This window comes from Staurois parvus, unplaced genomic scaffold, assembly GCF_062004578.1.
Source record: "Staurois parvus isolate SC_StPar_1 unplaced genomic scaffold, SC_StPar_1.0 ptg000694l, whole genome shotgun sequence".
Taxonomy (NCBI): domain Eukaryota; kingdom Metazoa; phylum Chordata; class Amphibia; order Anura; family Ranidae; genus Staurois; species Staurois parvus.
Window position 1 is genome coordinate 5,038,813 of NW_028318490.1, and position 23,022 is coordinate 5,061,834.

The 23,022-nt window shown below is 41.8% G+C and overlaps 1 protein-coding gene across 1 annotated transcript in view; it reads right to left on the minus strand.

Moving 5' to 3' along the window:
• The window catches only part of NXF1 (nuclear RNA export factor 1), a 76,684-nt gene that overhangs the window by 49,255 nt on the left and 4,407 nt on the right, over positions 1-23,022 (minus strand). Inside the window, exons 2-3 of the mRNA XM_089652862.1 lie at positions 3,855-4,053; positions 3,099-3,246 (exon numbers count right to left, since the gene is read on the minus strand). Of these exons, the coding sequence (XP_089508988.1) occupies positions 3,099-3,246; positions 3,855-4,053 (347 nt within the window). The remainder of the gene's footprint in view (positions 1-3,098; positions 3,247-3,854; positions 4,054-23,022) is intronic.

The following is a 23,022-nucleotide window of genomic DNA, read 5'->3' on the forward strand; positions in this document are numbered from 1 at the left end:
GTGGTAACCCGGGTGAAGAGCCGTCATCTCTCTGCGATGTGGGGAGGTCAGCTCTTGGCTGGAACAGCGTGGTGGCTGGAGGGGGAACAGTGGTGAGGCCAGCCTTCATGCACGTCCTCCCTCAAAGCCGGATGGAACGCACGCTGGAACGTAGCGGCGGCGTGGCCGTGATGACGTCAGATCCCAGGGTGCACTGCGACGCGTTTCGGAGCATGCACTGGCCGTGGAAGGCAGAAGTGCACTCCTTTTTCAAGCAGGGGGAAGTGGATGAACAGGGGTGAATATATAGGGAACGTGAGTCTAATTGATCAAGTAGCTGGGGTGCCTGGGCCTAGCCAGGATAACGAAAAAAAAAAAAAAAAAAGGGGGAATCAATCTCCCTGAAAGAAGCAATGGCTGAAAGATAGTCTCGCACAGCCCAAAACGCATCCAAACAATAGAGGGAAATTTACTTTTGATGAACTGGAGCCAAAAAGTGACAAAAGAGCACTGTCATAGTTGCAAAAACAAATATTTAATAAAATTGCATCTTAGCAATTTTTAAATGTGATGGCTGCGTTATTTTTCTTTCATTTTTTTCACCTTGTGATCCATCCAGTGAGTGTCATTTTTTACCTTAGTTTAACTAGTTCATTTCAATACTATGTAGTGCAAGGAGTGAAGGCTTAAGCACAAGCTGAAGACTGCACTAGCAGCCATCAGATCGTGTCCATTTTCAGTCTGTTTCCAGCTGTAAAGTGATCAGGTGGCTGTATAGCTACAAATCATATTCACAGTAGACTGCAAGAAAAATCACAGGATTGTTTTCAATATAATAGAGCTAGGAAAAAAGTAGATAATCACTTTGAAAATGTTGGGGGACTCATGTGTAAGCAACTTTTTAAAATTGAATTTCCCTTATATGACACATGCAAGTGAAAAAAAAAAAAAAAAAAAAAAAAACGCATTAACGTCACAATGTTGAACAGCCTCTACATCTTTAGTATGTCAACCCCTGTCAGAAGAACAGCAACAAAGTATAAAGCACAAGCACATACAGTACCTGGGCATAATGTAGCAGCCTTAAAAACCTTAACGCAGTTGAATCTTTGCCCATATAGACAGGCACAACTTCAACACTCCACACCATACTGATGCTTACCCGCTCCTAACCATCTCTCGTACACTATTGGCCAATCACTATGATGGACAGTCTACAGAGCCAACAGCAATGTGCAGGTGGCTGGAAGTACATCTGCACTTTCAGGAAATGCCTAACTTTTGTGCATCAGAACGGCTCAAGCTTTGCATGTGACATTCAAGTTTTGAATGCTGCTGCAGTTATCAAAATAACAGAAAAAGAAAGGCTTCTCCAACATAACTGACTAAAGCTTTTTCTCTTTCTAGACAACCCAGACTTCCCTTTTGCACATGGGACTACTTCCTGCATTGTTCTTGTGGACAATCTTACCCTCACTCAATGTCTTCAACAACATACCATTTAGGCCCTCATAATTATTGCATCCTGACCTTCCTCCTAAAAAAGGTGCATGGCCCCAATACCAACAGCTTACTCACGCTGTTAGAACTTTTTCTTGGCACAACCAAATATATCGCTCGCCAACTCTCTTTGAACAAATGTGTCAGTCTGGAGAGATTCCTTACAACATTATATCCTTTTTACTCTCAAACACACAGGCCAACAATTTATATTTTTTAGGGAAATGTGAGAAGGGATTGAATATCTCTCTCACAGAGGAAACTAAATTAATGTGCTTCCCAATTACCCACACTTTGTATGGCCAGCTCTGTTCAGGAGAGGCATTTCAAACGTCTAACCTGTTATAGGTTACCTCAAAGACCACATCAAATTTCTTAAACCAACTCGAACCTATGCTACTGCTGTCTAAAGGATGGCACTCTTACTTTAATCTTGTATCCCCTTAGATCGACCCCTAAGGGACAAGGAGACTTAAATACATACTAAAGTCACACCTGACACGCTTAAACGTACCCCAACAATCACACTGCTTAGAACGGTTACCTGCGCAGTAAGATCACAAATTCCTTGATATTGCCAGGCGCCAATAACCCCGACTGTGCAGGAATGGGTAGCTGCAAGAATGGGTAGCTGAGGTATGCCAAATGATGGGAAAGGAGGAACAGATTGCTCAAAAGCAGGACAAAAACTGTTTGAATCAAATGGACCCTTCAGAACCTGTACAACAGGGGTCTCCAAGAGGGAACTCTTATAGAGACCACAAAACGTAAGGGGTTCTCAGAAGTGTTAGGGAGGCTACTGATACGATGGGGAGACATCTGATACCAAGTTATTTATTGGAGCAGGCTCCTTTGTTCATATAAATTTTGTTACATTTTTTAAACAGATTTATTTTTCCAGGCTGCAAATATTTGTGAAAAATACATTGGGGTCCTTATACTGAATATTTTGGAGATCCCTGCTCTACACGGACATTTATGACTTCAAGGGCCTAGCATGAACCTATACTAAGATGCCGGCACGCCCATCTGCCTGGTAAAACAAGACATACTCGAGCAATCATTGAATGTACCCCCCTGTGAACTCATCCCCAATATAAGGTTATACCTCCCCTTCCTTATTTCTCCTGGCATACCTCCTACCCCACTCTCTCTCCTCTTCTATTCTTGGCTTCCCAAGTCATCTGGATGAAACATAGCAGGCATTAAGGTACCCTTGTATCTTCACAATTAAGATTTCCTGGTCTCCAATGACTACTGTAACGTTACGTCACCTTTTACCCCTTATGTTCATCAGATTTATATAGAAGACCTTCTTGGTTTTGAGCTAGGACGCAAGGCGAATTGGTCTCGTCACTGACATGTACTAACGTTATGCAGAGCTAATCTATCAGATTACTAATCAATGTTTATTTATGAAGGTACATCTCTCTTTTCTGTACTTTAGTATATAATGTTCATAAAACACAGAGAAAAAAAAACATTTAAAAGTAAAAAAGGAGAACAAAGAAACAACACAAAAAAATAATATAGTTTGGGGCTGGTTGCTACTGGAAGCATTTCAGACATATGTGGCCAAGTGTTCAAAGAGAAGGAGAACACTTTTCTGCTGCTCTTACCGTAATCTTGTACCAGCTGTCCTTGTCACCTCTAACATCAGTTCTAGCATTATGCAAACTATCCCTAGCAGGATTTCCATGCAAAGCTCCTCTGTTGTCTCTTCCTTGTCTTTCGTCTCTTCTCCTACCCCCACGGTTGTAAGGATTACTAGAAGTGGGATAAGAAAAGATGAACTTGTAAAAAGCAGCAGAATATAACTCTGTATGGACACTGTTGAAAACACATTGCCAACTTTTTGTTGCACATTAAACAGTGCTGATTTTAGAAATTATTATTATAATATATATTATATATATATATATATATATATATATATATATATATATATATATATTTCTTATTTTTAGTGCTCATGATATAAAACATTTAGCTATATAAAATAACTAAGCTAACACTAGGATTCAACCAATTCTCAGCCCATTAAGGTAACAAATTTAATAAAAGGCGACCAATGCTAACCTCTCTTCCTAAAAATGCAAGTTACAAGACTATTAAGCTAATAGAGAGGCTTCAGTACAGACAGCCTTATACTGTGTAAGTAAGCAAATCAGATCTGATTGCACTCTGCCTCTTTGACCTGCATGATTCCGGACCAGCGGTTCAAAGCACTAAAGCTACAATCACCCAAGAAAACAGCAATTCAGACAGAAGCCAACAGCTGCTTACATTTTCCACTCAGTTTCGGTTTCCTTTAAACAGCCAAAACAAATAAAATTACAGAACTAATCCTAGCTATAAAAAGCAGAGATACGTACAACCGTAAACGGACTGTGTCATGTACATCACTCATAGCCACATCTCCATCTCCATCATCTAGTCGGGAACGAGGATTAGGTTGGTAATTGCCACGATTTCGGTTCCTTGGACCTGCTTCACTATACATTTTTGCACGGAACGGCCCACGCCCCTTCCGCTTCTTTGGGAAAAAGTTTCCACCAACCCGGTCATCGTGGTCTAAAAATTAAAAAAAGAAGAAAATTCAAAAACAGCAAGAAAACAAACAAAAAAAAAAACACACACCACACAAAAAAGAGAAAAGCACCAATTATTCAAGTAGTAATTAACTTTAATTATCATGTATTTGTGACATATATATTTTTGACATTTCAATGAACTTGTAAAAAAAAAGGAAAATGAGTTGTGATGCGTTGTAATTGGCACCGTTTGCTTTCAATCGCACACTAGTGGCTGCAGTAGGATGCGGCCAATGGGGTGAACCATAATGAGAGAAATGGGAACAGCACTGAAAATCCTTTCAAAATACTACTTACACAGATTCCATGCTGAGCCTGTGATTTCAGTGCATTTTGATTTACTGCACAGAAATACAAGATTTTAAAAGCCAAGTAAAATTTTTTGAGCAGAATGTCATTTTCATAATAAATAGAAGCCTTTTCTAATGTCTCCCCGAGCCATCCTAATATCTTCATCTTCCACTTACCTAGTCCATGGCACCCCTGAACCTGCACCCTCGCTTATTAAAATGTCAAAAGATGCATTTTGAGCCCTTCAGCATCATGTGACCATCCAGGAAGCTTCATATACCGTCATGCACTGCCTTACTGCATCATAGAATAGGGTGCGTTTTACCTCTCTGGATCATGCCTTCCTCATTACTAATTTTAGAAAGCACTGCAGCAGTGATAGTGAAAAGGTGGGTGGGAGCAATCTCCTGGAGCAGAAGGGCAGGAGAAAGGTGTATTAATGAGGTCAGCTGCTAAAGAAGTTCCTCACTCTACTATCGGGCTCTGGTGTCATGCACAATTGATATTATACAGTATTTATATAGCGCTAAAAGGTTTGCTCAGCGCTGTACATTATAGTGGGGGACAGAACATGAGACAATACAGTAACAAAACAAAACACGAGGGGTCAAGGGCCCTTCTCTTTCGAGCTTACAATCTATGATATCAGAAAGACTAAAAGAAGAAAGGTGAACTTAGCCTTTAAATTCACTTGACTGCATGTTTATTCCAGGTCTGCGACAAAGTGTTGAAGCCAGAGGCAGTCACTATAGTATTCTAAATCAACTCTAGCAAAGCATTTTATTTAGTAGTTTTAAATACAGCGGGTAAGGGTTAAAGTCAATTTCAGGTTTTACTACCATTTGTGCCCCTATCGGGGCCAACACAGCCTGGTATAGATTTTGGGGGTTACCCATTTTTCTTTGGTGTGGGGTCCCCTTTAAAATCCATGCTGGGCCCTAAAGGCCTCCCCCCCCCCCCCCCCTTTTGCTTACATTTTACAGCCAGCTGGGAATCCTCAGCTGACAGCAGGAACGAGTCATTGATTGTTAAAATGCAGAAGGGGGCCAGATATTTAACAACAACCTGTCTCCTTCCCCTACCAAAAAATGCAGTAGTATAAAAAAAAAAAAAAGTCGCACTGCATAATCGTAGTAATAAAGGCAAAAAAAAAAAGTCTCAAATTGCAGGCAGGAATGACAGAATCTGAGATTTCTCTGTCCCGTAAGACCTGGGCTTCAGCTGCCATGCTTTTAAAGTCAGTAACTGAGAAGGATGCATGAGAGGGCCCGGAGGCAACAGGCCTGGCCTATTTGGAAGAAGCCAGATATCGTCTCCTTAAAGTCAAAGTACATCCGTGTAACAGATTCATCTGGGCCAGTTTTGCGCAAACAGAATCCGTGTTTTGTGTCTTGCTCAAGAACCAAATCCAGGGAATATATAATCTTTTATTGCATTTTCCACTACAGAAAGAGAACAAACCTAGTACAAAAACACTTCACATATACATAATTCCATTTTACATTGCCGTATCCCCTACCCCATCGTCATCGCCCCCCCCCCCCCCCCCATCCAATTACCCTGTCCACATCTACCTAGTCTCTATCCTCTCTCATGGTTATCTATCTATATCTCTTCTCTCCCACCTCTCTCTCTCTCTCTCTCTCTCTCAGGTACTCCGTTAAACTCTCTCTAGAATTTTCCCCCTAGACTCCAACAAGTTCCAGACATATTTTAAATATTTTAAACGTTTTCCAACTACTCCACGCTTTCCTAAATTTTTCTATTTTATCCTCCTCAATGTGATAGAATTTCTCTATCCTATAAATATTTTCAACTGTTTATCCAATCATTTATGCTTGGTGGCTCCGGAGCTTGCCAGAACTTAGGAATCAAGCCCTTAGCCACACTGATTAAATGATATAGTACCCTGTTTTTATGCAGTTTCACTAAAGGCTCGAAATTATAAAATAAACACATCCACGGGTCTTTCTGTATGGTGATCCCACATATTTCCTGAATATATTGGGTTATTCCCTTCCAGTAATCCTGAATTTTCAGGTAATCCCATCATACATGTGCCATTGTTCCCTTTTCCCCACAACCTCTCCAACATAAAAGGTGAAACACCTACTTGTTGTTTATGTGCCACACTTGGTGTAATATACCATCTCACCAAACATAGTTCGTTTCAACTGTGCTCATATTCATCACCTCATGTGTTAGTTTAAATATTTTATTCCTTTGTTACTTATTCAATTCTGTTCCAAGCTCCTTTTCCCAAGAACTGGGGAGGATCAGCTCATTCCATATCCATAAGGATCTTATAAATCCTGGAGGTGACTTGTTTTGGAACTGTAACTATGTTCAACAGTTTTACAAATGGATACAGATTCTCCAATGTCTTCAGTGGTTGTGGGAGCATTGAAACGAAACAAAATGACCTAATTGACAATACCGCCACTCATCTAATGTGAATAATAGATCTTTTTTTCTTCTTTAAATCTTGAAAAGTGTGCAATTTCCCTTTATTCAACATGTCCTTCAAAATGTGCATTTTTCTCTTTAATCCATTTCCTGGAGATACTATCCTTCCCTGGGGGGAAATACTCCGCTCCCACCAAGGGAGTCAATACGGAATTATATTTCCATCCTTTTTGCTTATACAGTCTATCCCAAACACTTAAAACTTTCTTTGTCAATGGACTGGTATTCACCTCCAATATGCAAAATTTATGTGGTATCCAAACAATCTTCCCTAACCGTGCCTTACTTAAAATCCCTTCCATATTAACCCAGTCTTTCCCTTCGTAAATTAAATGTCCAATCTACTATTCGTGATAAAATCACCGCTAAATAATAATTCCTAACATTAGGCAAACCCAACCCCCCATTCCCTTTTGCCCTACACAAAACCTCATGCTTAATTCTCCGTTTCTTATTTGCCCATATAAACCTGAATATCATCTTCTTTATTATCCCAAAGAAAGACCCTGGTAGGTGTACTGGGAGCATATGAAGCTTTTACAGAATTTTTGGTACTATCACCATCTTTACCAGGTACATACAGTGAAGGAAATAAGTATTTGATCCCCTGCTGATTTTGAATGTTTGCCCACTCACAAAAAAAATTATGTCTACAAATCGAATGGTAGGTGTATTGTAACAGAGACAGAATAGCAACAAAAAAATCAAAAGAAATGCACGTCTAACAAATTATGCACTGATTTGCATGTTCATGAGGGAAATCAATATTTGATCCCCTATCATTCTGCAGGATTTCTGGCTACCAGGTGTCTTTCATACAGGTAACAAACTGAGATTAGAAGCAGTCTCTTAAAGGGAGTGCTGCTAAACTCATTGTTACCTGTATAAAAGACACCTGTCCACAGGAGCAATCAGATTCCAAATTCTACACCATGGCAAAGACCAAAGAGCTGTCCAAGGATATCAAGGACAAGATTGTAGACCTACACAAGGCTGGACTGGGCTAACAAACTATCACCAAGCAGCTTGGTGAGAAGGTGACAATTGGTGCAATCATTCACAAATGGAAGAAACGCAAAACAACTGTCAGTCTCCCTAGGTCTGGTGCACCATGCAAGATCCCCGCGTGGAGTGTCAATGATGAGAACAGTGAGGAATCATTCCAGAACTACACATGACGATCTTGTCAATGATCACCAGGCAGCTGGGACCACAGTCACCAAGAAAACAATTGGTAGCACACTACACTGACAAGGATTGAAATCCTGCAGTGCCCACAAGGTCCGTCTGCTCAAGAAAGCATATGTCCAGGCCCGTCTGAAGTTTGCCACTGAACATCTGAATGATGCCAGAGGAGGACTGGTTGAAAGTGTTGTGGTCAAATGAGACCAAAATCGAGCTCTTTGGCATCAACTCAACTTGCCATGTTTGGAGGAAGAGGAATGCTGCCTATGACCCCGAGAACACCATCCCAACTGTCAAACATGGTGGTGGAAACATTCTGCTTTGAGGGTGTTTTTTTGCTAAGGGGACAGGACAACTGCGCCGCATCAAAGGGACAATGGACAGGGCAATGTCCAGTCAAATCTTGGGTGAGAACCTTCTTCCCTCAGCCAAGGCATTGAAAAAGGGTCGAGGATGGGTGTTCCAGCATGACAATGACCAAAAACACACGGCCAAGGCAACAAAGGAGTGGCTCAAGAAGAAGCACATTAAGGTCCTGGACTGGCCTAGCCAGTCTCCAGACCTTAACCCGATTGAAAATCTGTGGCGGGAGCTGAAAGTTCGAGTTGCCAAACGTCAGCCACCAAACCTTAATGACTTGGAGAGAATCTGCCAAGAGGAGTGGGCTAAAATCCCTCCTCAGATGTGTGCAAACCTGGTGGCCAACTACAGGAAACGTCTGACCTCCGATTGCCAAAAAGGGATTTGCCACCAAGTACTAAATCATGTTTTGTGAAGGGGATCAAATACTTATTTCCCTCATGAACATGCAAATCAGTGCATAATTTGTTAGACATGCATTTCTTTTGAATTTGTTGTTGCTATTCTGTCTCTCAGTGTTACACCCACCATTCGATTTATAGACTGATCACTTCTTTGTGAGTGGCAGGGTGGATAAAAATCAATGATTTAGAAAGAAAAAAAAAAATTGGATTTTTTTTATTTAAATTGGATTTTTTTAAATAAAATGCTTTTTGAGGAAAATCTCTTACCATCCAAAGGTTATTCCATCATGAAATAAAGATTAGTTTTTTAATTATGTAGAATAAGGCTGTATATGTTTAATTTTTTTGGTAAATAAATTCCATGAATCCATTCACAATGTCATGCTCTTCCAGAGGTTTTTGTAAGATTATTGGGCAGTTTCTCTGCCTACAAGATATTATCACAGATGCTTGGTTTACTTTTGCAGTTCTCAAAACTGAATTTGACTCAGCGGAGATCACATGCCTCTTCTTCACAGCAAAAATGTTATAACATGAACAGAGTTAAGAAAAAGACCTTCATCCTAACTTCTACAAACCTATGAATACAGAATCAACCCCTTCAGTGCTAAGTTTCAAGAAGTTCAGTGAATAGAATAGAAACAATATTTTTCTGATTGTTTGGAGTGGAATAGATCTGCACAAGAAGAAAGTGAAACTAAGTGTGAGGAGGAAGGGGCTGACAGTCTACGTTTCTTAAAATATATATATTTTGTTTAGCCAAATTAGTTAACAAACATGGATGTTTGTTTAAGCAAATAACATACGCTGGAATGTTATTGTTTCAGTTGAATAAATCTATTTAAATTATTATTAAGGTAATGATTTTTCTCCTTCCTAAGTACAGCAGAAAAGTTGTCCAAATATTAATGATTAATCTATTAAACTGGGGATAAAAAAACGAATATGAAAAGTTATTCTAAAAATCTTCATCTACTTGCATATTAAAGTTATACCAGCAAGAATTAGTCTTTATGTAGAAAACTATGATTTAAATCAAGCCTTACTGACTAGTGATTTAAATCAGTTTGATTTAAATCAAAGCCACCCTGGTGAGTAGGCAAACATTCAAAATCATCAAGGGATCAAATACTTATTTCCTTCACTGTACAACCTATCCAGGAGGCTCCTCCCTTTGAAAGTCTCCCCAACTCATCCTTCACTTCATTTATTAATGGAGTATAATTTGCCTGGTATAGGCCTTTTATTGAAGGAGTTAGTTTTATTCCCAGATAGCCTATTTCCTTTTCCCTCCAAGGAAATGGAAAATCTTTTTGTAAACTCAGCTTCTCTAGCTTTGGGATATTTAAAATCTGACTTTGTGGGATTTATTTTCAGATTTGATAGCTCGCCATACTGGTTTAAATAGTCTCAAAAAATTAGGCAACGTTATTCTAGGATTTACAATATAGAAAAACATATCATCTGCGTATGCTGCCACCCTATGCTCCACTTCCCCCTATATCTACACACTTTCTTACCCACCCCATGACAGATTCCAGGGATAATACAAACAACAAAGGAGAGAGTGGGCATCCTTGTCTACTACCTTTATTAAAGAACAGAGAGGGATCCATTCACCTTAACCACCACTGACAGACAGTTATAAAGCCCTTTTATCCACTTTAACATTTTAGGCCCTAATCCTAAGGCCTCTAGCGTGTCAAACATAAATCCCCAGTTGACCCAGTCGAAAGCCTTTTCGGCGTTGATCGACAGGAATATTGGTCGACAGTTTCTCTCTTTTTACTCTTTGTAAGAGGAGCAATGGTCTCAAGCCATTGTCCCTACCTTCTCTTCCAGGAATGAATCCTACCTGATCCAGGTGTATCCACTCCGGCATCAGCTCCTTCAGTCTAGTTGCCAGTACCTTAGCGTACAGTTTTGTGTCAATAAAGATATGGGCCTATAACTGGCACACTGAGCTATCCTTCCGTTCTTTACGTATGACCGTTATATAAGCTTGCAATGACTCCTGCCTCATTTTCAACCCCTCCCCTATTGCATTCACAAAACCACACATTTCAGGGACAAGGAAATCTATACTTTTTTTTTTTTTAAATATCCCACAGTATATCCGTCCGGACCCGGGCTCGTTTCTGCGGCCGTGTTCTTTAGGGCCAAAGTGATTTCCTCCTGGGTGATGGTTCTCTCTAGGGCCTCTAATTTTTCTTCTGCTATTCTTGGCATCTCCACCTCATTTAAGTATTTCTGCCTGTTTCTCTTCTTTTCCTCCTCCATTTCATTCTGATTTCTGGGGCTCACATCATACAGCCCGCTATATTTTTGGAACCTGTTGGCGATATCAGTGGTGGCGTACACCGTTTCTCCTTTTCCATCTGTAATTTTTTTCTATAAAATTATTAGATTTCTTTCCCTTTAGCCTCTCTTACCCTCCACCCACTTCCCCTCCACCTATTTATCTTACCCCTAAAATCCCCATGGCCTACATGTTGCCCTGGAATCTGTCGTGGAATAATTCCACTTGGGATTCCTACTTTGGGGTGAGACTCAAAATACGTATGCATACTACGATTCCTAGCTTGTAACATTGGTTATTTCAGCATTTGACAGCATGTATGGCCTCCAGACAACCCGCCGCGTCAGAATTCCCTCTACCCCTTCCCACCCGTCTCAACCAGGGAGGAAGAGGACCAAGGGCGCAGGAGACATGGTGTAGCCGGAGGGGGGGGGAGGGGTGTCGAGAGAGGGAGGAGGGGGTTGCGTTAATCTGGTTCCGCACCGGAGATCCAAATGACAGTCTAGCTTGATCTCCATCCAAATTTCTAATTCCTTCTTGTGGTTTATTCAAGGTTCCCTTTTCCAGACTATTATCCTGAAGGTGGGTGTATTTTTTAATTGTACTGGTATTTGCACTCTGTTGGGGGGTTTTTGAGGCCCCCACCTCCCCTTTTGCTGATCTACTCTTCATACCTGGTTAGTTCTCCTAATACTTTTCTTTTAATACACAAGTATATTTATACTTGTCCCCAAGAAGGTTCTTATTCATACTGTTTTTCTAAGCATTTTTGTGACTTCTGCCAGGAGACTTTAGGGGCAAAAAAGACATACAACAGTTCCACCACTCTCTGAGAACACCCAGTATATATTGTTTCCCTGCTCCCTACTACTCCAATTTTCAATATTTTACCACCAGGCCTTCAGCAGAGATCTACCCACCGCCTAAATAATGGTCAATGCTGGTTATTTGCTGGTTATTTCCGCCCTCTCCAAGACTCGACAAAGAGGCCACACTTCTAAATGTGTCATCTTGAAGAGCAGAGATGCTACAGGCTCTTGTGGACTTCACACACGGTGGCTTGCATGTCACTTCCAGTTTATGGTGAGGCACTTTCAGTCTGTCACTTCAAGTGACAGCTGGGATTTACAGATTTGCTTCCTCTACTCATCCGGACTTGTGGGTAGCAAGTTACCTGCTGGCCAAGTTTCTCCCAATTGGTTGTCCGTCTTCTTGTGGTCCCCACTGTGTGCTACACGAGACACTGCTTTTCATACACAATGGATGCCACAGTTCCTATATAAGCTCTCTAACTGTATTATGCCAAGGACACAGATACCATTTTTATACTATTTTAACAAAGCCTTTTTTGTGGACTTTGGGCTGGTGATTTTGATCTGAAGCTGTGGACTCACTACATGAACTTGGTGCTATAGGCTTTGCCAATTTCTAAGGGCATCTAGAGGCTGCTATTTATTGATGGGAATTTCCACCCAGCAATAGAGGATCTCCACGTGCTGGGAATTTTTGTGTGTTATGTTCTTTTGTGCCACTTCCTCAGTTGGCTCACAGCAGTAGGGACTTTTCATTTTACTGTATGTGTATTGTAACCTGATGAGTTTCAGCAGAATATGCATACTTAGACTGGTCCAAGCTAAACCTAAGGTAACCATGAAAAAAAAAAACACACACACATACAAACCTGGGGTTCAACCTCAGTATCCTGAGAGGAGTCAATGCTCTACCATTTCCCCTCTTAGCGGGAAAATAAATTAAAATGCTACCTTTCAGTGAGGCAGAGAGGAAGGCTTTATTTTGTACTTGCACAATTTTTGCAGCATGACAATGGTTTGAGAAAAAAATAAAAAAAATCAATGGATAAACCACAAAGGCACCTGTGTTATAGGCCTCACGTACACAGGGCGTTTTATTATTTTTTTTTTACTGCTTCCAAACGACCCTCCATGTTATCCTATGTGTCCATGCACACGGACTTTCAGAAGCTTTTAGTGGTAGGGGAGTTTACAGGCAGCAAAAAAAACCCAAAAAACAGGGCCAGTGCATCCAGGAGCAGCAGCATTTTGGCAAAAAAACAAAAAAAAAATGTGCAAGTAAACGCTCCTAAACGTGTGTTAACACTAGGCACGTTATTTCAGAATACATTTTCTTTTACACATTATAATTGCTTATAGCAAAGAATTTATTTGCTATAAGCAAGCATTTAACTGAATGAAAATTTATTCATTCAGGTTTTTTGTTGCAATTAGCTGTGATTGGTCACTGCTAATCACATGACACAGATGGGCTGTGATTGGCTCAGTCTGTACATGTGAATACTGTGACCAATCACAGTTAGTGACACAATTGTATACAATGGATGACATGAAAGGAAGCCATCCATTATTTACAATTGTCATGTGACCTGCTGTCATTGGTCACAGCAGTCACATGATACTGGCAATGGACTGATACACAGATCTCTCATCAGCTGTGTCTGAGGTACACAGACGGTGACAGTTCTCACCTCATATGACGCCCACCTGAATCGACAAGAGTCCTGCTCGGCCGTCATTTTGCAACTTGCCGGGCAGGAACAGGTTAAGTGATGTGAACTTTTATAACAAGTGCTCCTTTTTTTTACTTCCTAGAATTTACTCTCTGGAGAGCACTTAATTTTTTTCCCCCTCTCACAGGGGCAGCAGCCTAGGAACAGAATAGGGTCCACTCATACTAGACTTCAATCATGGATTTGCTTCTATGAAGGAAGAAAAAAAAAAATCACTTTACAGTAGATTAATTGGAACCAAGTCTCACTTTTATCGGTCCAGCTCTATCACACACATATCAGAACGTCCAACCTAGACTACTCCATTCTGCTTTAACCACTAGCCTACAGGGCACTTAAACCCCCTTCCTGCCCAGGCCAATTTTCAGCACTGTCACACTTTGAATGACAATTGCGCAGTCATGCAACACTGTACCCATATGAAATTTTTAGCATTTTTTTTTTAGACAGATAGACCTTTCTTTTGGTGGTACTGTATTTATGCACCTCTGTGTTTTTTATTTTTTGCTAAACAAACCAAAAACCACTGAAAATTGTGAAAAAAGTTTTTTTCTTAGTTTTTGTTATAAAATTTTGTAAATAAGTGATTTTTTTCCTTCACTGATGTGCGCTAATAAGGCTGCAGTGATGGGCACTGATAGGTGGCACTGATGAGGAGGCACTGATGGGCACTGAAAGGCAGCACTCATATGGCACTGACGGGCATTGATAGGCGGCACTGACAGGCATTGATAGGCGGCACTGACAGGCATTGATAGGCGGCACTGACAGGCGACACTGACAGGCAGCTCAGATGGGCACTGATATGTGGCATTGATGTGCACTGGTAGGCACTGGCAGGTGGCATCGATGAGCACTGACAGCTGGCACTACACAGATCATCAGGGCAAGTGATCAAGTAGATGTATAGCAGCCATGATCCTGGTATAAGCACTGAAACCATACAGGTATGTCTATTAGTGGGAAGTAGTTAAATTGGTATGGGTAACAAAGACAAAAGGAAAAAAGAACATTTTCTCTGGAGTTAATAAGTAAACTAAACACTGACTTTTATTGCCGTCACTACTGTATCCCGGTCGATATTATAAAAACAAGCTTCAGCTTGTCTTTGGTTACTTTATCATATTTCTAGGAGACTGAGCAGCTGAAAATGATTAAAGCTTTTGAGATGAAGTCAGGTGGAACACACAGGAGACTATCTGAGCTAACAAATTGGTTGCTAAAACGACGACAGTACAAATCATGCGTTTCCTCAGAGAACCCATGGGTTGTCTGCAACCTATGGGAATCACTTGGAATGCTATAAAAAGGTAAAACCTAAAAGCAGGATAGTAACTGTAGCTCTTCATGATCTTTTCTACTTAGCACATTGTCAGTAACAGACTTCCTTAAAAGCACTTCCTTTTGGACAAAATGTGTATGTGTTGTACAGTTTTCTAATAAGAGAACCCAGGACTACACTAAGTGACAATACATAACTGGTTTATGAATCACTTTGTTTGGAATAATTTAAATAATAGCATCTATGTCACAGAGGTGTGGACCAGGCAGAACCAGTCAGAGACTGGAGTGCATTGGACTGACTCAGCAGCTAAGGTTTATCTGTATAAGTAGGCTGTGTTATATAAAGGGCTTTATGGAAATATAAAAGACAGCAGCTTATACACACACGAGGAATGGCATGCTGCCATTGTTTAATCACAAGATCCAACTGATAGCACATTCTTTGTCACAGAGGCAGCAGTAGCTAGGCTGGCATTGACACGTAACTGAACATTACATATGAAATGCTTTCACAGCTAAAACACCAAAACTCTGTTCACTTTTCACGCTGACAATCAGCCCATGAAGTCTCATGATCCCACAGAAAGACAATGGGCTGCCAATGTACCATAAAAGACCCAAAAACATACATGACCCTACTTTTGGAACAAAATGTATGTGCTGCTGTGCGTTTTCCTCTACAGCATAGTGCATTGGAGTGCCATGTACAATGAATGTCACTACACCACAGTACACAAAATGCAGGAAACGTGTAAAACACACAATACTATAATCAATACTATACCAGATCTCCATGGACCCTATGTTGGCTGTAGCCGGAAATGAAGAATATGTTAACCCAACATTTTATATTCCTGATATGTGCCTGCTGTATCATGTATGAAAAAGTATCCTGTCCTCTTGTATTGCTTCCTTTGTGTTTAACCTCTGGTGTTCCTGCCAATCCCTCTGCTTTTCTATTATATATATATTATATATATACATACTAAGCAGAACACAGAGCTTTCTTTTGGTAGTAATCACTTCTTATTTTTTGCTAAACAAACCAAAAACAACTGAAAATTTTGAAAAAAAAAGTTTTTTTTCTTAGTTTCGGTTATAAAATTTTGTAAATAAGTGATTTTTCTCCTTCCCTGATGTGCGCTAATGAGGCTGCAGTGATGGGCACTGATAGGCTGCACTGATGGGCACTGAAAGGCAGCACTCATATGGCACTGATGCGCACGGATAGGTGACTGAAAGGCAGCTTAGATGGACACTGATATGTGGCATTGATGTGCACTGGTAGGCACTGACAGGTGGCATTGATAGGGCTACACTGATCATCAGGGCACTGATCATCAGTGTCCTGATGATCAGTGTACATGTCCCCTCTGAGGAATGACGATTATCGGCTCGGCTCTCCTCACAAGCTGTCAGCGTGAGAGCTTGTGAGGAGAGGCATACCGATAACAGGCATTTCCTTATTTACATGCGATGAGCTGTGATTGGACAAAACTGATCACATGACAGAGCCGACATCATTGGATCTTTCCACTGATCGGTGATCCGCTGTGTCCCAGGTACACAGTGCACCACCGATCGCCACACTGCACACCTCTGGGGGGGCGCACGCGCGGTTAGAGTGGGAGGACATCATATGACGTCCTCCCAGAACGAGAGAACCATCGCCTGTCTGTCATTTCCTTACATGGCGGTCAACGAGGTGGAGATCTACCTGAACAACATGGGAGAAGTCAAAGATCACCGGGCACAGTGTCGGCTAGTGTCACCTCCTCACACCTGATTTGACTGCAGTACATCCATGTCACAAACGCGTTCTTTGCATGGCAATCATGGGTTTAAATCAGGTGTTGAAGATTCAACATATCGCCTCCTAGCCACCTGTCAAAACACACTCGGATCGTTTGCAGAAGAGCAGTAGTGTCCACTACACTTGTAAATGAGCTCCTAGTTGCATCCAGCAGCGGCACTTTTAAGGCTCGTTCACATGTAAAGTTGGGGAGTGAAAAAACCCTGCAGTTCAGTCATGGTTTTACTGCCCCCATTCCATACCCCTTTTAGCTGCTGAGGCAGCAGCCAAAAGGTTTACACATGCCACAGTAGGAATTACAACCTGTTGCTTTTGGTAGGTGCTACCACCTGTCAGTGGAGACCCACTCAAGTAAATGGGGCCACTCTGCAAGTGCCCCGCAACTGCATGCTTCTGCAGGGTCCAAGGGGTTAAAGCAGGTGGTGAGAAAGCAACACTTCGGCCTGTATAACCCCTTGTTTACTGTACTGCACAAGGTTGCAGGGCACTTGCAGAGTGCCCTTATTCACCTGAATGGGTCATGTTTGACAGGTGCTATACCCACCAACCATTACAGGGTGTAGGAGCCAGCACTACAGAGGAGACATCAACTTATGCGGCTCTTCCTCCCTACTACAGCTCCAACTTTACAAGTATTCCCTCTGCATTGCACTCTGATGCTCTGGGATGGCTGATCAGCAAGCCCTGACCATGATCTACCAGTCACCTGGCTAAGATCTACTGGCTGCTGACCCGCGACTTATACAAAAGGGGAAAAAAAAAGTGCATATCATGTATTTATAGACAAATGTCTTGCATTTCAATTTTTAACTGAATGGGTTGTTTTCCATGGTGAGGGTTCACATATACTTTAATTTGTTTCTTCAGACCAGAAGAATTGGTTCTAAACTGGACTTTTCAAATTGCAGTGGTGTATATTTCAAACATCGACTTTAATGATCAAATAGCAGCAACGTTTTCTGCTGGTGACTCTTCATATAAATTTGAATAAACTGTCTGCAACTGCCAACAAATGGAATTGTGAAAAAATGTTCGTACCTTCTACATTTCATGTTTTGCATTTTTCCTGAAGTGCTAAATACAGTAGCACATCAGAATTGGAATATGTCAATTTCAAAGCAAGTGTGTTACTTGCAGAGGTGTTGGATGTGCTACACTAACCCCTATATGTTGTGTGCGTTGATGCACCTCAACATACCTATGTTTCAGCGCACAGTAACCCTCTGTGTGTTGTGGTGCACTGCGTTGCTAAAAATCAAGCCCATGTTTTTTGTTTGTTCTGGTGTGATGACAACCCAATGCACATTAAAGCGTAGTTCCACCCAAAAGGGGAAGTTCCGCTTTAAAGATTGTTCCCCCACTCCCAATTAAGGATTGGCACCTTTGGGGAGGGGGGGCACGGGTACCCGAATTTGACAGGTACCCGCTCCTACTTCTGCTGTGATCACCTAGGCGATCGTAAACGAAGGTTGTCCTCCTATCTTCCCTCCTATAAGTCTTGTGGGTCACGTGACAGGTCCCAGAAGACGATGAGGCAATTCAGGTAGTGCAGCGCTACTCGCGCATGAGCAGTGGGCACCCGGCTGTGAAGCCGCAAGCTGTCACAGCCAGGTGCCCACACTGAAGATGCCGGCCTCCTGGAATACAGGGCGGCCGGTGAAATGGGCTGCAGCGGGATCATGGGACAGGTGAGTGGCTGTTTTCTTTAACAGCTACAGTTTTTTTTTTAAAGAGTGAGTGGAACTCCGCTTTAACACATGAATCTTGCTTTAATATATTAAATTAAAAATAAAAACAAGTCAACAAAATACTCTGAATAGGATGCCAAAACGTTTATATTCAACTGTATAGTTGTTAATGGTTAACTGTGCAGACAGTGAAGTTTTCTCTTTTTTTAAAGGGAATGCCCAGTGATTTAGTACATGAAATTTACTGGGATTTTTTTTTTTTTTTTACTTTTGTACATTTACGATTTGCATACGGATATTGTGCATGCTTTGAGTCAATAGGGCATACTTAGGTAAATGTCAATTCTTTTGTGCACTGGCTTTAACATGATGCATTCCTCATTTCTGTATTAGGGATTATTCAGAAGGATGATCAGACCCATCCTCCAATCTGAGCTGCTGTCTGCTGCATGTGAATCCACTTTACAGCTGTGTGCAGGCAACACACAGAAGTGTCTGCATAAGGATCCGTGCACCCGCTCCTGCCTACATCTCCAATTTTGTGATGCGACTGGGTCCATGCAGCCGCTGCATCTCCATCCACTTTTATGGACTCCCTGCAAGCAGTTCCATGGTAGGTTCACATGCAGCAGACAGCAGCTCAGATCGGAGGACAGATCTGATCGCTCAAATGAGCGATCAGAATGAGTCCTTACAAAACATATTCAGGACAAAAACATTGTGAATCTTCCCCACTGAAACAAATACCTGACAGGGGTTTTAAATACTTCCTTAGTCAACCCTAAAAATAAATAGTTTTTGTCCTTACATACACTTTTTCTGATCTCAAATAAAACCCTTGGCTCCATCTAGGGTCACAGAATTGGCGCTGCTGCACTCCAGGAGTCCGGAGCCGTCTTAAACCAATCTTGAACGTACAGAAAGCATAGCCACAGCTGAATAAATGAATTCTTGCATTCTACAGTGCAATGTGGGGGCTTCAAAAAGGGTCTCTTATACACCTGCATTGCAATTTGTAATGCTGTCTCTCTTTGGAACTATTACACACTTGGCAACACTGGAGAAACCATGGGACACAGTGGAGGCATTTCAAGGCAATTAGTATCTACAAACGCTATTAAAACTTTGCTCTAAGGCAGGGGTGTCAAACTGGTGGCCCTCCAGCTCTTGCAAAACTACAAGTCCCATTATGCCTTTGCGTTTGGGAGTCATGCTTGTAACTGTCAGTCTTGCAATGCCTCATGGGACTTGTAGTTTGGCAACAGCTGAAGGGCCGCCAGTTTGACATCCGTGCTTTAAGGCGCTTCCCGTCTGTTGTACATATATATACTTCCTTGGACCGGAGCAGTGATATCTTGGTCATCACTGCAGCAATGACCAAGGTATTCTTTAGATTTGGCGATTCCCTACAAAGCAAAAGTGGTCAAAATGGCTATACAGACGCTTGATCACTTCTACACATGACAGGGGACCCCCTTCTGCTACCTTTACCAGACTTTCCCGTGCCACCGGTGTGACCAGTACCAATGCAACTGGTTGCATCGGATTCCCTAGTCTGAGTGAGAGGAGATTCCACTGTTCCTTCCACTCTGACGTCAGAATAACAATTTGTTCTTGAGGATCTTTCATTTAAAATGATAGCAGTCTTTTTTTCTCTTGTACCTACAGTTAAGGGTTAACTGTAGGTACAGTACCGGTATGCATGCACAGGAGTGACATCATCGCAGCTCAGCCAGTCAAACGGCAGCAGTCTGAGAACCTGGAAGGAAGACCAGGTGAAGATGGAAGCCCTGGGGAGCCAACACAGCGCTCCGCTAGAGGGCTTAGTTTTCAGGTAAGTCTTTCATAATGTGCTAGTATGCAATGCATACTAACACATTATGCTCTTAACTCGCAGGGAGAAGCATAATGTCCTGAGATACTGGTGGAGAATTTCCGAAAAAGTCCCTTCTGCAGGGGAAGGTCATAGGTAGTTCCAACACCCTCTACAGCAGCGGTCCTTAAACTTTTTAAATAGGGGGCCAGTTCACGGACCTTCACACTGTTGGGGGGGCCGGACTATAGTTTGAATAAAATGTGAACAAATTCCTATGCACACCGCACATATCTTATCTGTAGTGCAAAAAAAAAAAAAAAACAGGAAAAACAATGCAATATTTAAAATGCACTACACACCACAACGCACCGTACTCTAAGGCACTGGACACTGCAACGCACTGGAAACCGCAATGCACTGTACTCTAAGGCACTGGACACTGCAACGCACTGGACACCGCAACGCACTGTACTCTAAGGCACTAGGCACCGCATTGCACTGTACTCTAAGGCACTAGGCACCGCATTGCACTGTACTCTAAGGCACTGGGCACCGCAACGCACTGGGCACTGCAACGCACTGGGCACTGATACACTGGACACTGCAATGCAGTGTACCTGGTGTGATCTCCTCTTCTCTTGTTGCTCCTCTGGCCGCAGCAGGTGAAATCCGGGGCTTCCAGGCTGCCGCTTGTTTGGTCCTCGCGGCTGAGGACCCATCGAGCAGCCTAGCTCTTTGCCGGCCGGGGACGTGGGTTTTTTTTTTTTGTTTTGGCTGGTCCGGTAGGCCGGATAAATGGCTTTGGTGGCCCGTGTCCAGCCCGCGGGCCGTAGTTTCAGGACCCCTGCTCTACAGTAATGCCACAAGGATAATGTGCACTGTTCTGAGATAATATTCCCAGCACCATATTACACCCTAAATAATATGAGTAACATATTCTAAAAGGAGGATTTATCCTTTAAAGGGGAAGAAAATCACATACTCTCGTCTTCTCTACTTACTCTTTAACATGCTACGTTGAGCATATTTATTCAGGGATTCTTCTGTCTCTTCTACCGGATATACACTGATCAGTATGACTACCAACAGGTAACGCAGATAACATTGATTATCTTGTTACAATGACACTTGGAAGTTTGTGGGATATTTTAGGCAGTAAGTGAACATGTTGTCTTTGAAGGTGATGTATTGAGAGCAGAAAAAAAAAATAGGTAATCGCAAAGATTTGAGTGACTTTGACAAGGGTCAAATTGCAAGACGACTGGGTGAGAGCATCTCTAATACTACAGCTCTCTTGGGATGTTCATGGTCTGCAGTGGTCAGGACCTACTGAAAGTGGTCCATGAAAGAAAAATCAGTAAACCAGTGACAGGGTAAAGAATAGCCAAGGCTCAATAATTCACGTGGAAAGTGAAGGCTGGCCTGTATAGTCCAATCCAACAGAAGAGCCAATGTAGCTGAAATTGCTATAAAAAAAAAAAGTTAACGCTGGTTTGGACAGAAAGGTGTCAGTGCATCACAGTTTGTTGTGTCTGGGGCAGCATAGCCACAGGTTGGTCAGGGTGCCCATGCTGACCCATATCCACAGCCAAATGCGCCTACAATGGGCACATGAGCATCAGAACTGGACCACAGAGCAGTGACCTGGTCTGATGAATTCAAAAATGGTAAGTAAGACGAGTTTGAGATGTTGCCTTGGTCTCCACATTCTCCAGATCTCAATCCAATGGAGCATCTTTGGGATGTGCTGGAAAAGCCCAATTCAAAGCAGCTGCACTTCACCACTTACAGGACTGCTACTGATTGCTTGGTGCCAGATACCACAGCATACCTTCAGAGACCTAGTGGAGTCCATACCTCAAACAGGTTATAATGAGTGGTCATAATGTATGGCCGATTGATGTAGATCTTGATTTTAAAACATGACAGCGGCTGTGAGGGAAGAGGAACCTGCCCACTGCCGCAGGGTAGGTGAAGAGGGTTGCTGCATGGCAACGAGCCACATCCTAAACACAGGTGTCAAACACAAAAATAGTGAAGCGCTAAAACGAATCCCTACATACGCACACAGTGCATATAATATTAAATGGAAACCATACCTCATAAGTAAAATATATCCGTGACATAAAAAATGTGTCAATAGAAAACCAAATAAAATATTTTTCTTGCCCCTAAATTATTTCTTTAAATCATACATTGGTAAAAAATAGAAAATCCATGATAATACGAATAAACAGTGATGGAAAAAAATATATATATAAAAAACTGTGTTAATTAATATATATATAAATATATATGTGATAATACCAATAATAAATGTGACACCTAACAGAATAAAAGCATATAAATAGTGAATCTCAATCAAATAAACGTGATTGTTGTGAAAAAATTATGCTATTACATAAAAAAAATCCACTAAAACTTGTGATGTTTAGATATAAAAAAGTGTCCATAAATGAACAAACACAGTCCATGCAGTAAGGTGAAAACGACACTCAGTGTTCTTCACTTCTAGTGCTCATAAAAAAGACAGGGAAGAAATCCTCCAATGGCAGCAATGCCTGCTCACCTCCCCAACTCGACCCGCAAGGGGCCACAAGGCTATATCTCTCCTCCAGGTAATCCTTTGCTTCCAAGCAGCTCAGTAAGGAATCACAGGACCTCCTCTCCACCTCCTCTCAAACGTCATATAGGACACAAACAGAGCTTCCCATAGTGTAATACCATTTATTTCAGACACTCCATATCAGGGTAACTGGTGCGTCGTGACCCTGATGAAGTCACGACGCACGTGACGC